The sequence below is a fragment of the Cottoperca gobio genome, chromosome 24, assembly GCF_900634415.1.
Source record: "Cottoperca gobio chromosome 24, fCotGob3.1, whole genome shotgun sequence".
In the NCBI taxonomy this organism is placed as follows: Eukaryota; Metazoa; Chordata; class Actinopteri; order Perciformes; family Bovichtidae; genus Cottoperca; species Cottoperca gobio.
In genome coordinates, this window is record NC_041378.1 from 13,667,802 (window position 1) to 13,683,650 (window position 15,849).

The 15,849-nt window shown below is 41.5% G+C and overlaps 1 protein-coding gene across 2 annotated transcripts in view; it reads right to left on the reverse strand.

The window, feature by feature from the left end:
- Positions 1 to 70: 70 nt before the first annotated feature.
- plcb4b (phospholipase C, beta 4b) overlaps positions 71 to 15,849 on the reverse strand; it is a 67,365-nt gene continuing 51,586 nt past the window's right edge. Inside the window, exons 24-40 of one of the 2 annotated variants that reach the window (XM_029425171.1) lie at positions 15,743 to 15,849; positions 14,387 to 14,438; positions 13,776 to 13,878; positions 13,335 to 13,499; positions 11,522 to 11,726; positions 9,362 to 9,450; positions 9,034 to 9,190; positions 8,891 to 8,940; positions 8,193 to 8,258; positions 7,454 to 7,569; positions 6,974 to 7,049; positions 6,687 to 6,862; positions 6,388 to 6,489; positions 6,207 to 6,264; positions 5,499 to 5,585; positions 4,344 to 4,380; positions 71 to 3,682 (exon numbers count right to left, since the gene is read on the reverse strand). The exon at positions 15,743 to 15,849 is cut by the window's right edge and continues 18 nt beyond it. In XM_029425171.1, the coding sequence (XP_029281031.1) occupies positions 3,606 to 3,682; positions 4,344 to 4,380; positions 5,499 to 5,585; positions 6,207 to 6,264; positions 6,388 to 6,489; positions 6,687 to 6,862; positions 6,974 to 7,049; positions 7,454 to 7,569; positions 8,193 to 8,258; positions 8,891 to 8,940; positions 9,034 to 9,190; positions 9,362 to 9,450; positions 11,522 to 11,726; positions 13,335 to 13,499; positions 13,776 to 13,878; positions 14,387 to 14,438; positions 15,743 to 15,849 (1,723 nt within the window). In that variant the 3' untranslated portion in view covers positions 71 to 3,605. The remainder of the gene's footprint in view (positions 3,683 to 4,343; positions 4,381 to 5,498; positions 5,586 to 6,206; positions 6,265 to 6,387; positions 6,490 to 6,686; positions 6,863 to 6,973; positions 7,050 to 7,453; positions 7,570 to 8,192; positions 8,259 to 8,890; positions 8,941 to 9,033; positions 9,191 to 9,361; positions 9,451 to 11,521; positions 11,727 to 13,334; positions 13,500 to 13,775; positions 13,879 to 14,386; positions 14,439 to 15,742) is intronic. The other variant, XM_029425172.1, reaches the window with a different exon arrangement.

The window sequence follows — 15,849 nt, forward strand, 5'->3', positions numbered from 1 at the left end:
AGGAGGATTATGTTCTGACAAAAAAAAAAGACCCAATTGTACTTGGAAGAAACACAAATGAGCCACGTGGTTATGTCCTGTTTTACACCTGGATTTATTGGTACACATACTATAAAACAGTATTAAAGGAGCTGGATAACAACAGTATTTTCATTGCTTTAAGTTCAACAATACAATATAAATACAAAAACACGCACATAATGGTTTGTTGACAAGCTACAGTTCAAATAGAAAACAAAGAGGAGATACAGTAGAAACTGAGGAAATTAAATCGGTGACTTGCTCTGCAAAAATAATCTGCTTTTTTTGACAAACTAGAGAGCCAAAGGTTACATGTAATCACACAACAAAAACATTCCACTAGTGCAAAAAAGCCTCTAACAAACATAATAATCTTAAACTACACATATCTAATATATATAATATATATATGCATTTATTTATATATATCTTCATATAAATAACCCCTTAATTTGGCATTTTATCATTCACAAAATAATTTTACCATCCTAACAGACACTGAGTGGCACATTTGAAAGCAATGGAATAAAATTTAAAAGCACTTTTTACTCGTTTATCTCTGCACTAGATATGTGGTGAGAGCTTTATACTGTGTTGTGTGGTGCAGCAAGGGCAGACTGGAAAACGGAGACAAAAAGAATAAACAAGAACACCCAGTGGTTGATAAATGTCTTCCCCAACATCCCACAGACCCACTATCCCCTGAGCCCTTGTATGACAGAACACAATTGGTCAAAAAGTAAATTAAACTACATACATTCCAGTATATACAACAACTTCCCGTCTACCCTTTACGTGTGTTACAGCAGAATATTACAGAAAAAATATTTTTTTTAAAAGGACAAAATACCCTTGAGGTGCTTTTATCCTCGTGTTTCTTTTGTGTTGTCATATCGTTATTAGGACATTTGGTCAATATTTGTATTATTTGTGCACATATGATCATGCCAAGCGTTCACATTGCATGGCATGCCACTAACAGTGCCCACAGGATTACTTCATAGCAATACTTCACTTTAAAATTCTCTCTCTCTTTAGTGGCTTTTTGTCCAGCAGTGTCACCAGGGCTGCGGACAATAGTGCTTCCTCAAGCTCTCCATAGTCCCATAACAACTAAGAGGGAACGGGTGTGGGACACAGAGGGGTACGGACCTGGTCTGAAATCCCTGGTGTATAAAGTGTGTGGCAGTCATGTCACAGGCTTTGTTACAAATCTCTTATAATTACTCCGTCCGAAACCCCTGACCGAAGGCAAGCAGGGAAACGACGAGGATTACAAGCTGAGGTTGCCAACGTGCAATCAAGAAGCTATTAAGGGAGCACTTCACTTCAACAACGCTTTAATGAGTGGGACACTGACTACACCAGAAGCCTTTGACTTCTGTCTGCAAAAGGTTTTTGTCCGATGGTGATGGGCCCGGCCAATTAAAACAATGTATTACAGCAGAATTAATGTGCTGCCAGGCATGGATTCAGTTAGTTACCAGTGCATTACAGATTTTGCACAATTTCACAAGAGTTTCAAGAGTAAAACTCCTTCATGCAAAGAGTCATTAAATCCTCCCCCATCTGTCCGTTGATGTTCATATGAACAAGAAGATTGATCTACTTGTGCATATGTCGTTAGCAACATGGCTACTGCTTGTGGCCCGTCTACTATCCAAAGCAAGCCTGGTGGTATTAATAAGTAGGCAGGTTTGTTACTTCCTGATCTAGCTTAATAGAGCAGGTTTGTATCACTCGCCTTCTTTGCCTCCACCAACTGGGTTAAACCGGTTGTTCCACTGTCCGCTACCCGGGGATAGCTACTGTAAGCTATTCTGTTTAGTTGCCTCTTAGCAAAATGCTCTCTGGTAAGCAGTGATGCAGTGTATGTGTCTAGGGCTTTTATTGTGAAAGGTAAGAGCAGAAGGAGTGTAGCTGTAATGTGCTGCCGTGACACTGTGGGAGTTATAAAGAGTTTGCCGTCTTGGTTCAGACTACGGAGCCTCTGTGTTATTATTTTATTACCTTCATAATTATAGGCAACACTCAAGCGTATCCTCTTCATTTGTGTGCCGTGAAGCGAGCCTTCCTTGTGAGGGGAGATCGCGACCCGGAAGCAGACAGACTTGCATGGCTTTTAGGAAACCAATCTAAACGCAGATGGTGTCATCATTCTATAGCCTTGACATTGTGCTATCAACATTAACTTCATATTTGTAAATTAAAGCAAAAAAAGTTGTCAATTGCAACTTTAACGTTTTAACTTATTAGTAGCTGTCCCCTTTTATTATATCATCATATTTTCAATTAGGTTTTGTAACTTTTTGGGTCGTTGCCATCAATTTTATCACTACATTAAAGGCTAAAAAAAAGCAACCACATTTTGGTATCTATTACTGTATTCTTTTTATCTATACTTCTCTTGGTCACTGTCCTGATTATTTGACTTTGTTTTGTACACCTTCAACTTTGAGGGAATCATGTTTTTCATTCTTTTTTTTTTTTTTGCATAGTACACATGATTCTGAGCCCAGGAGTATTACATGTTGAGTTTTCAGGTGTAAACTTATGATGATTGAGCTCAATTGTAAAAAAAATGACAGCAGTTGCACAATCTCGTAATTCAAACTAAAATTTGACCTGGAAAAATCAGTAAATAATCAAAATGAACATGTATCCATCGTGATCCCTTTATACTCTTCTGACTCAGCAAGATAATAAGCCTTTTTATAGTTGGCTGTAACATTGTTGAAGAACAAAAAAGTAAGTAACATCTTTGTGAAGTCACACAGCTTGCATTGTAGGTATAGGTGACACGTGGGGTTTGCTACTCCTTCATACAGTGATTTCTTTTTCTTTTAAATACATTCTTACTGAAATACAGAAAACCTACAGTAGTGCACTGCTACATTTCCCACATTGTTATGATGGTCTATCACATACAAAGTGTTCAGGACAGGACTGGTGTGTAGCGTACAGTGTGTTTCACAAAGTTTATTCATTTGTGCTGAAATGACATTAAATCTTATACATATTCTTCTCTCCTCTTGCACAATGTTTCTGGAGCGGTTAATCGGGTACCGATTTTTTAAAGAAAGAAAGAAAAGTAAAAAAGGGAATGGATATCCCCCTCCCGTGAGTGAACGTGTTTGTGCGTGTGTTGTGTTTGTGTGTATGAGTCCACCAGTAGCTGCAGCTTGTGTTGCCCGTAGGATGAAGAGAACATTGAAGGCGATAGAACATTTAGATCTACATACAGTGGAGGAGGGGATACGTCTGATTCTATGTTGCTCCGCCTCCGAGGTAACATTTCCTCTCGGGATAAGTGGTTAAACCCCCTGTCAAACAGTGATAAGTACCAATGGCTCAGTGGTGTAAAGTTGGTGGGTGGGGTAAGGGTGTAGTGGGGAGGGCTACTGTGTTTGTTTGTGTGGGAAACATGACGGAAAGGTAGAGATACAGTGACGTAGGCAGGGTAATGTCTCTAGGTTGTAGAGGGCTATCTGTGGTGGAGTATTTCTGCACCTGCACGTGTGTGTGTGTGTAGTGTGTGTGTGTGTGTGTGTGTGTGTGTGTACGTTTGTGTGTGTGCCTCTGTCTCAGTTGCTCACACCACCGTGGCAGGTCTGCGGTCCATCTCCTCCTCCAACTTCACCATCTGTTGCATGTCCTTGGCCTTCGAGGAGACAGAAAACACAGTTAAGACAAACGCACAGGAACGGAAACAGAAGCTCACACTGAAATCAACACGCAACACTTGCAGAAGATCCACATTTTGTCTTTTGATCTTGAACTTTTGGAGGTAATATAAACCACAGGCTTAGTAGAAGTGACGTGTAGTGAATGTGGGACACTGTGCTTTCACTCCAGCTCCTAATCATTTGCTTTCATAGTGTGTGACAGCCGGTTGGGAGCTGGCTGTTTCTGCTTAGTAATAGCTGGTGAGTCATGGTGATAAATGACTCAAGCTGCTTGTTGGCACTGCTGACACCCCGAGAGCTGCAGACTACAAATGTGAGAATAGAATTTCACAATACAAAGAAAAATGAATCACGTTCTTCTTAAAAAAAAAAGAAAATCTTTCAATCTCTTCAAAGGCAAACCTGTCGTGTACAATTTCCCTGAATTAGTCAGTGGTGACTCACTTCAAGCATGTTCATTATAGTAGTCATTTAAATAGCATGGAAACACAGATTTGACCAGGTCCAGCAGAAAACTGGAGGCGATGAAAACACGAGTAACATAAGTGAGAGGTCTAAGGAAACGCGATCAGTAAGCGACGCACTGACAGAAAGGTTGGTATCAGAGGTAGAGGTGAGTGAGATGGAGATGCTTACCTTCAACCTGTTTGTTTGCATGGTGTGATTTCAAAAGCTGTGCCGGAAGAAGCAAATCATATTAAAAACAAATGAATATGTGCACACATGTCAGACATGTACAGGTGATGGAGCGTGGCAGATGGCAAAATAAAATGGAACGATGGAGTTATGATACCTTCATAAGCAAAGTGAACTATACCGTTTATAGTCTCTACGACTTGTGATGTTCACGTAAAGAAACTTTGTGTAACTATTTTACCTTTTCAAATAACAGCTTCAAAACTCTTCTGATGCTACGCTGATGTGGAGAACGGTGTCTCCGTCAGTCCCACTCAGAAACATCTGTTCTCGCACTATGTCATTTGGTGAGCGGGTCGTACAATACCCGTTGATTTTGGTGAAACTGGATCATATTTTTGAAGAAAATATTTTCCGTTCTTTCCTCTGGTGTCCTCCGTCGACTCTGTGATTTACTGAGTTTACTAAAGTAACGCTAACCGCTAACCTCTGTTAACAGAAGCTTCTGTCAGTTAGACATTCACTTAGTTAGGCGTGCGGCCACGACTGGCAGCTCGGATCATTAAGTAATGTAATCAAAACAATCGCTTGTGTACAGCTGTCCATATTTATAATAGAGGTGAACACGTGGTACTCTAAAACTGCAGATACAGATTACTGCATAATGTTTCTTTAATAAAAGTAGGGCAGGTACACTCCAGTCAAGTGAATAAACACTTCAATACAAAGCTATTTTAAAGCATGAAGAACATTGTGCATTGAAACTCTGATTCTTTAAAATGGACCGTTTACTCTTTGGGACCGACATTGTTGCTCATCTGTAAGTCTCTTGAGGCAATTCTGATGCCAGCTATACGGAAAACTTCCTGCTAAACTAATTACAGTTTACATCACAGATGACAGAATGGGCAGCCATCATCTAGGGAAGAAATCAGCCAGAGAAGTGCACGTCACCACCTCCAATTTCATTTACACTTAAAAAGTGAGTGGAGCTCAAAGGACCATAAACTAAGAGATGTTATGGTTTATGCAGCGGGTCTAATAAAGATAGACAACAGCAGTCAGCTGATGGCAGACATGCCAGTTATCTTTAGTCATTTCTTCTCAAATCTACAGTTTATTGGCACTCAAATGTGTTTCTTCTATCTGTCGTACCTGCTCATTGAACTTCTCCAGTTTCTCCAACTGTTCTCTCTGGTTTTTCTGTAGCACCTCCATCTCCTTCTGAAGCTTCATGGCCAGCTGCAGACACACAGGGACAAAATATAATGACCTTTCGGTTACTCTTTAATACTTTAAATAAGTAATTACACTCTCAAGCCGTGACTAATAGTCAAAGACCGCTGAGAGCAATGGTTGGCCTTAATGCGAGCCCTGTTTTTCTACTTTGGGCAAAACTAATGAAGATCACAAAAATACATCGACCCAACAAAGTTGCTTTAATTCTTCTAGTATTGTTTTCCCGTATTTGTACCACTGATCTCAACACACATTGGGAGAGAAGCCCTGCACTACAGGACAGGTTGCCACATAGTGTTCATTAATTGTGCAACATCAACATTTAAAAAGGTTTAAGAATAGTTGTCACTGTGATCAATCAGGCTTAGGCTTTTACTACATTACTGTTAAGTAAGTGAAACATGTGTGTGATATCTATCATATATGTTCTGCAACAGGGAAAATGCGTGCTTTCCTTTTAGACCAGTGAAGTGGGAACGTTTCATTAGAATGTAAAATCAAATGAAAGCACTGGACTAGTCTTAGATATTCAAACATTCCTATGGTATTATTCATTATGCACTAAATTGGGAGAATATGAGCTAAATGTAAAAATAAATGACAGGAAATATTAAAACAACCTACCCTCTTCCTCTCATCCAGGAACTTCTTGGTATTGCTGCTGTTTAACTCCCGCACCCTCCTTAACAGCACAAGGATCAGGATCATGGCGTTACACAATCACAACGTACCAATTCAACAAGTTAATGTACCGCTGAATGATTACATCATAACAGATGGATACAGTATATACATGTTGGCCCACCTCTCTCTCTCTGCCTTGTTTTTTATGGACTTGTCCTGGCTGATGGCTTTACTGTTTTCCATGGACATCTTGGCCTGGTTGGCACGCATCTCCTTGCTCTGCCTAAAATTGTTAAACAAGAAGCCACATGTACTGGAAGAAAACAACCAACATTTACAGCGACTGTAGGGTGACAGTTTAGCAATACACGGCCCCTCTGGATCTGGTCACCTACAGTAAATGGGTGTATACACGTGTGTGTGTGTGTGTGTGTGTGTGTGTGTGTGTGTGTGTTGTGTGTGTGCGTGTCAGCGTCTCACCGTTCATGGATGAGTTTGAGCTGCATGGTCTGCTGCTCCTGGACTGTGGTCAGGAGTTTCTTGAGGTGTTCGCACTGCTGTGTGACGTGGCTGTCCTTCATCACCTGCTCCTCACTGCTGTGACTACTGAGCAGCTCTGACCACTCTTTAGTGTGCTGTGCTGTGATGTCTTTTACCTGCACACGGAGACACACACACACAGGTTACAGGTACACGGCTCAGTCAAGGTAACATGAGGTCCTGTCGGTAATAACTTTGTGGAAAGGGGGTAAGAAGTTTAGAGTTACCTTCACTTTGTGATCGGCGATCAGTGTTTGGATCTTATCTTCTGTCTCCTTCTTTAGCTCTTGGCAGTTGTTTTCCCTGCGAGGAAACCACATACAGTACATATAAGGGACAATTGAAGACCATGCAGGTCAAATTTAAGGGGATGGTAGAAGTTTTAACAAGGCTTGTCTTATTGATCACAAACAAAATGGCATTTTGGTTTTCCAAAAGGTTGTGTAAAGGTTTTGTATATCTGACATGATTTATTATTAATACAATAACGCAGCTCTAACATGGAGGTTTCTCAATGTTACCAATGTTGGCTACTTTAAACACCGATCACATTTGACTCTTGCTCTGAAGACAGAAACTGACAGACTGGTGTCCCTGGACCTGAAGTAGCAGACACAGCCAACCCAGGCAATGCATTGATGTCAAAACATGCATGACACATTTTGTATTTTGTTTTGCTGTATGTTTGGTTCTCTTTATTCAGTTACCCTCGTTTCTTGATGGCTTTCTCTAGTAGTTTCTCCAGGGTTGTCTTCTCCTTATCATTCTGTGACACCATCTTGTCCACCTGTGTGCAGTGGGCTTTCTGCATTGTATTTTGATCCTATTGGAAAAAGAAAATGTGTAACACCTAAGTATCTATTTATACCGTTAAATTTCAATTGTAACCTTTTACTTTATCAACTTCCTCCATGAGCAGATGAGAATTAAGCCTAAAACACACATCATAGCACTGTTGTGCTCTCAGTTAATACGAAACTGTAATTAGGATTTTAAAAACATTGATATGTTGTTGTCTACATCAAGTAATGAGCCAGCAGTCGTCTTCATTCAGTCAACAGATGGGTCTGGATGGTACTATTATACATGGGTTACACAATAGCGCTTAATACTATGATAATTAATGAGCCACTATGAATGATCCGGCACTCCCCATGGTCTCTATGGTAAGCTCTGGTCAAAGGAAAAGCCACTTTAGCAAGTCTAATTTCTTACAAAACATTAATTATGTGGCCGCATTTACGAGTGTTTGTAATGGACAGACAGACAGACAGTGTGTGTGTGTGTGTGTGTGTGTGTGTGTGTGTGTGTGTGTGTGTGTGTGTGTGTACAGTTAATGAAGCAGTGGAAGATGAAAGGTGGAACCGGCCTCTCTGAGCATCAATGACTGAGCAGCAGCCTCTTTGCATCACCAACAGACAGGTCGGCAGTAAAACAATCACCCACCTTTGACTGTTTCTTCTTTAAAGTGTTGAGCTCCTTCTGCTGCTTTTTAATCAATTTAAGGTACGTCTGCAGTGGGAGAGAATTGCATTTATTGATCTTGTACACGTCATTTTAAAATAATTACACATCAGTAGATGTTCTAAGACATAGTGCAGTATATTAGGTGCTTGTAATTACATCTCTTTAGCAGTATAACTATGTAATAATGTCTAATTTCACCATTGTAGTATTAAGGTATGGTCAAATTACACTGTTGTCCTACGAATATTCACCCTGTCTACCGTTCACCTCTTTTAATTAAAGCAAAAGTATGCCTTTTCAGTTCAGAGGACATATTTATTACCTGCATCAGAAATGTGACCTCACGTCCGCAGAGCGTGGATACATTTCATCAGATGGAATTGTAATGTGACCATACCTTTCATTGTACAATCATCGACACATTATACTAATATCATCATTTAGCAAAACCTTTAATAAATACTAAAACACCTCACCTGCTTTGTAAATATGTATAGTTTACTTGTTTGCAGTATGTACATGATGGAAACCTGATAAAAGCTTACCTACTACTAACCCTACTTACTTACATAATAACAAACAATTACCTTTTGAACACTACTATGTATTCTGTGCCTCTTCCACATGTACTGTCTCGCACACTGAGCCTAACTGTGTTAGAGAGTTCAGCTACCAACCTTCATTAGTTTTAAGTCATCAATGCTGACATTAGGCACGAGTGCAGTATCTGAAACGGCAGAGAAAAGAGAAGTTTAACTCCGTGTGTGTCCACAAAGCGTATATATGCATGTGTTTAAAGTGTTTTAAAGTCAATATATACCCTTTTTGGTTTCTGCTGTGTTATTTTGAGCAGAGTTGGAGTTCTGGGCCATGTCTGAGCTGGTCTGCGGTGTCACATTGGTCTTCACGGTGTCTCCTTTACCCTTTCCCTTCTTGTCGTTCTTTGAGCTTCCACTGGGAACGTCTGCGATGTCGTTCTACAAAAGGGAAATTATTCAATTAGATGGTAAGGGTCATTGTTTTTATTGTATGGACGCAGGCATTAAAAGCTTAGCTATGTGAGTGAATGCTGGTTGTACCCAGTCAATCAGCATTCTCTATCAACTACAACTGAAGCTTCACATGTGTGTGTTTGCTGTCATGTGTACCGTGTCAATCCCCAATGCCTTCATCTGGTCAGCTCTTTTTTCTGCTATGGTCAAGAACTTCTTTGGGTCCGATAGAGCATCCACAATTGCTAAAAAACACACACAAAGATTAGTTAGTGTAGTATAGGGAAAATAAAAGATGCATTGATAAGAAGGATTGTTCTATGCCATGTATATCCAAATATCTGAGAGTTTTTATAATTATACTTCTTCTTTCTAGTAACCCAAATGTAATTTCGCAATAAGAAAGGCAGTAAACAAAGTGAGTTTGATTTAACGTCACATCGCTCTACAGAACTACCACAAAAGCTATCCTCCTCTTGCATGATGAAGTACTACCTCAATGTACGGAGAGTATACTAGCCAAGTCTGGGGTAGGATCTAATTTGTTTGAATAAGGATTTATATTTTTGAGCTCCATGTACAGTGCTGTGTGTCTGGCAGGGAAGTGATTCTGGCAGCAGATCTTATAATGGTTCCAGTAATGGTTCCTCAGTGCAAGCCCCTTGGCTTTATTTAATGACAACTCCAATTGTCGTGCTCATTTGTATGCTTCTGCCTGTTTTAAACTGTCTATTACTGCAGATTCACTATCATCATCATTTGCACCATGCCATTACTCTGAATGTTCACACCAACCCAAGGCAGAGAGTAAGAGCGGGAGAGAGAGCTGCCTTGTACTCCTTTTCCCCCCCCCCCCCCTCTCCTCACCACAGGCCACAGAAACAACTTTATTATCAGCCATAAACACACGAAGCAGTAAAACAAAGTATGTCAGGATGAAACAAACTTATAATTCTTTTCATGGGTATTTAACAGATAGCAAGTACGGAACAAAACAAATCCAAACCAACCCACAACCAGCCCTTCCTGACATCCTCGTGTGGTTACAAAAAAACAAAAGAAAATGAAGACAAACATTTTACAGTTACACTTAATTCAAAGAGTAATCCTATTACAGACCAGGAAGATTATATTAGTATAGAGGTAGTATAGAGTATAGGTCGTCCCACTCATTTACATCCTCTATGTTATTAAACTATTAAAAAAGGTCCCCATACTACATTTAGACTTACTACCTGCAGAATGTATTTTATTTTAGATTACATTGTATTTAGCTGACACTTTTGTCCAAAGCAACTTACAATAAGTGCAAGGATACAAACTCAGAACAGCAAGAATCAGCCAATCTCTTTTGAGTACAAGTGTAACAGCTTAACATTGTGCATATTAGGTGACCAATTCGCATTGACACCAAACATGGTATAATAATCGGTTGCACATCAATACTGACACCATATACTTCGCTTAGAGATCCAAACACAAAGAAAGCACAAAGGCCAGGGCGGGCCCAACACGTGTGAAGCTGAGTCGCCGCACCTCTCACAAGTGGGGTCAATATTAGGATGTATTTTTCAGTTAAGTCTCAGAAAGGTGGGAGGGACGGTCTTTTTAAAATAGGATGAGCTTGTGTCTACAGCGTGGGGAGGATTTCTGCACATGCTTTAGTATTGCCTCCTACATAGTAAAGGGTCGTCAAAGTCTCGTTTCCAAAGGTCCTTGTTTGAATGATTGATTAAAGAGTATGTCTGAGCAAAAGGACAGAAGTTCTGTATGATGGGGGCTTAAAGCTCATTTTATGATAATTGATTAAATGAGGTAAACACTTCTTTAATATATAAATCCTTAACAAAATACATTTAATTTGAATGCCATCCTCGGAAAGCCACATCGAGTTAAGATGGAGTAAAAAGGCGGTCGGACAGAATGGGTGCCAAATGTATTCCGAAACTGTGACCATATCTTTATAGTCTGAAGAATTACTTGGTGATCAGCCCGCAAGCTAGATATAAGAGCAAGAGGTGCAGTGGGCAGAGAATGTTTAGGGGTCATCTCAGACCCCATCCTCACCCAGAGGTGAGCTGAAGGGTTAGAGGGATTTTGAACTGGCCCAATGTTGGATCAGTCTTTTGGGTAAAGCCAATCCCCAGCAATGTTTGGGCCTTTGCATGAATGTTTCACGAGTATGTAGTTGCTTATCGTTCCAAATGAAACTTGAAAGACTTTTGCAAACTTGTAATTCTGCATTTACACATTGAAGAACACAAACGTTAAACATAACATTTTGTAATTGTGTGTGTGTGTTCCTTTTCTCCTTACCTCCGAAGCCGTCGGGCACGTAGGTCTTGAGGATAATTTGGCAGAAGATGGTGGGCAACGACAGGGGCTTGTTGCCCTCGTTCCTCAGTGAGATGTGACGGTAGCCAGCCTGCAGGCCGTCCAGAGGCAGGATGCGCTGGCCAATCAGCTTGTTGTTGTCGTCATAGACGCCGATGCGCAGCACTGCCAGATCTGGTAAGATCACCTAGGAGGGAGGGAAGGAGAAAGGAAATAAAGGAAAACAAGATGGGTTGAAAAACAGCGGCGGCAAAGAGATGTGGACAAAAAGTGTGAGGTAAAATAAAAGTCACAGCTGAGAGTTGGTCATCAGACATGTGGAACAGCTGGAAGTCTACTTCACTCATTCTGATGAAGATAGGTTGACAACAAACTATTCCGAGTCATTGCAGTAAAATGGTCTCTCCTTTAAGCTAAAGCAGAAACGGCATCATCTAAGGGGAAGGTCAAGGATGAAACTGCAGGAGACACCATCAGGCGAAGGTCACAGTGTGATACAGGGAAAGGCATGATAGTGCAGCGACATGCAGCATATCTGACTACTGACGAGGCCATCTCCACAGCTGATACACATGCAGGGAGTGGAGTAAATCTTGTATATATGCGTGTGTGTGTGTGTGTGTGTGTGTGTCTGTGGATGAGCTTGTGTGCACACCCTTGAAAAAAAGAGAGCGAGAGTCTTAACTGGCCTTGTGTGTGAAGATAAGTGAACGGAGAGAAGGATGATTATTACCTAGACGAAAAGGAAGGTAAGAGATAAGACCGAAGAATACTCACTAGAGATGAATGGGTGGAAGCTCCCGCTTGTGTGTACGTGTGTATTACACAAATGTAGCCTCGCTGATGTACTGTGTGAGAGTGCAGCTGCTGTGTGTTGTTGGCTCCGAGTCATTTTGACAGTGCTGTGTATGCATGCATGCAAAAGGTGTGGCAGTACTTGAGGGCATTTGTAGATTTGAGAAATGAGTCTTGCCATCAGCTCTGCTTGTGATGCCCCTCTGATAGCACTGTGTAAGTTTATGTGTGTGTGTGAACAGCAGCACTGCGGCAGGCTGTGATTGATGGTGTGTGTTAGGAAGCTGGAGTCACAGTCATGGCTGAGAGACTCCTCATTCTGCTGAGAGCAGCACTATTACATACGCACACACACGTTTCCCTCTTTCGCTCACTGTATCTCCAATCTCTCTCCTTTATTCTCCCTTTTGTTCTCTTCCTCCATCCTTAATTGTTTGTTTCTCCGTTTGTTGTTCCTTTCTTCTCGCTGTCCTTTGATTTTATTTCCTCTCTCTTTCTCTCTGCGAAACAAAGCACAGGCAAACTAGATGCCTTGTTCTTCCTCCTCTTCTGCCCCTCTCCGTTTTGGTTTGTGATACTTTTACAAATGACCACATTTTCATCCCAAATCACTCGCTCACTTCCTCTGTCTTGCTTCCTTCCTCTCATATTTACTCTGGCTAGTACTGCCATCTTATATTTGTTCTCTCTCTCTCTCTCTCTCTCTCTCTCTCTCTCTCTCTCTCTCTCTCTCTCTCTCTCTCTCTCTCTCTCTCTCTCTCTCTCTCTCTCTCTCTCTCTCTCTCTCTCTCTCTCTCTCCATTTCTTCCAATCCAAATCCTGGCTGTCCTCCCCTCTCCTTTTCCTCCTACTGCTCAAATACCTCAGATTTCATCACAATGCAGACAGCGTTTGAATAAGTGCAGCACTTTTGTTTTACATCACTGTATCCGTTATCGCTACCTCCTCTGCTCCCTCCTTCGCCTAACCCAGCAACCCCTTTTCCTGCCCTTCTCGCTACCTTTCTGAAGACGAAGGGCTCCTCATTGTAGGCTGGGTTCAGTCCGTTGTTCATCACCATACGTGTGCGGAACTCCTTTCGGATGGTGTCTGTCGGCAGCCCGTACATGTCAACTTCAACGTACGTGCCAATTTTCTTGTCCGACAGGAACTGACCAGAGAACACCTTAAATGAAAAAGACATCATTATAAATATTTTTGAAGGCGTAGATTTCACAGGGATATCATTTAAGAAATAATTATTCACTGTTATTAATTAACGCTGAAATACAATCAAGCAACAAAGATGTAAAGATGTGTGTAATAAGACAACAGCTCTGCATCCCTGGAGTAGCATATAACACACCATGGATTATAGTCTTATGCTAAAATGTTGTAATTTTCCTTTCATTTATAGGGTTTAACAATTTTCCAGCATGATTGAAGCGTCCTATGACCTGACCTGTACGCTGCAGGTTGCAGCGATGACTCCATCCACAGGCGTCTCTGAGAAAGGGTCAAACATCCTGTCTGACCGCCGCATAAAGTCGGGCTTCAGTAGGTACCTGATGCACACACACACAACAAAATCAATCTACCTTTTAGATCAAATGTGGGAACACTGATGGTATGAAATACACAATCCTGATAATAAAATACTACGTTTTGTAAAATTGTTTGTTTTGGTAATAAGGTAATAAGGTAATAAAGCTTTGTCTGTGGGAGTGTGTGTGTTAACCCGGGGCCTCAGTAATGATGGGTGTCTGCAAAAGCCCCGATCTTCCCACATATGAGATTTCCAGCATTAGCAGTGAAAACTCTCCCCTCAGGGACAGCATTAGTGCCGAGGGACGGAGACAGGAAGAGATAGATGACTGCAGAGAGCTTCAGAAGCGCTTTGCAAGGAGCCCGCTTCACTAAAGCCCTCATTGGCTCTCGGGGCAGACAGTAGCTACGGTCACCGCTGGCAACCACTAATGAGATGTGACAAGCTTTAATTGATGAGCTTCAGAGAGGGGTGGAGAAGGGAGGGATGGAAATGAGCTAAGGACGGGAGTGAGGAGCTGTTCTCACCCGCAGGAGCCGTTGTACTCATACTTTCCTTGGTTCAACTGCATGGCCAGATCTGAGAGAGAACGAGAGAAGTGACTTGAGACACAGATGTTGCTCACACAAACAACACATCTTAAAACAATTCATTTCGTTTGCCTCAGTTTCTGTGGAGCTTTTTGTTCTTCTTTTCCCCCCCTGACATCTCTCTTCTTTTCTCCCCTCTAACCATTTATCACTCCATCACAGAAGCTCCACCTCTTGAGTGACCCCCCCCCCCCTCCAGGCTCGCACATGCTCCGCTCCCAGCAGACCATATGGTCCGACCCCTTTTTGCCTCTGGCCATGGGGCAGCAGCTGTTTCCAACAGGCATCACTCACTGCATAGGTATGCATGTGCCAGCAGCAGTTTATGAAAATGTGTGTGTGTGTGTGTGTGTGTATAACAGAGATGGTCAGAGTGGCAAACAGATGAAGTGTGTGAGTAGATTAAGAGGGTGTGTGTGTGTGTGTATGTGCACTCAGGTTTCATGCATGCATATCCTGATGCTGCAAAATGACATGCAAACCATTTGCAGTGACTAGAAACTAATTTGTGTTATGCTCCTACAGGTGTTTGTGCGTCTGCTTTTGCCCAGTGAGGTGCAGGATTTAGAGTTATGTCACAAATACGGTGAGATGCTTTATTCGGCTGATCTTGTATATAGTGGACATTGTTTTTATAAAGCAAGCAATGTGGAGAGAAATAGCACTATGGTTTCCCAAACAGAATTCTGATTGTGACGCCATCGCCGATTCTGCATAGACTCAAACACTTTTCTCTGTTCACCCAAATCAGACCAAACCACAGATGTGTGCAGTTTGCATTGAAACTTTCCAGGGGAGTTGGGACAATGTTTCTGTAATAAAATGTTGGTATCCATTGTATTGGAATGGGTGCAGATCTCTGAAAACCATGTCCCATAAATTCAAAGTGTATCAGCATGGCTAGTTAATACTAGCAGTGAGTGAGAAAACTTTTTGTAATTTGGAACTGACCATTTTAAACGAACATTTCAATCCAAACAGGATCTTCTTTAAGTCCAAATGTACCTCTTGGCATGTGTATATTTGGATGTGTGCATGTGATTGGGGCAGTGAGGGTTGTTGATTAGTGAGTTCATGTTTATCCAGATAACTCATACAGAAGATGCTTTCAGTGTAGTGTATGAATATGTGAGGTCAGAAGTTCACTGCATGTTGCACTTTCTTACATCAGAAGGTTAATTGAATGCTTGCGTTTGTATATGCACTTGTGCTTGTAATATGCATGTGCTTTATGTGGAGTACTTGATATGGGTGTGTGTGAGGTCAGAGGTCCCATGATGTGTGCTGTGGTACCTGGGGTCTGGAAGTTGAGTGAGACCATCTGGCAGCCTGCGTTCCAGAAGATCTGAGGCATGTAATTACTGGAGTCCACCCGGCCCCCTTTGGGGTAGATACGGCTC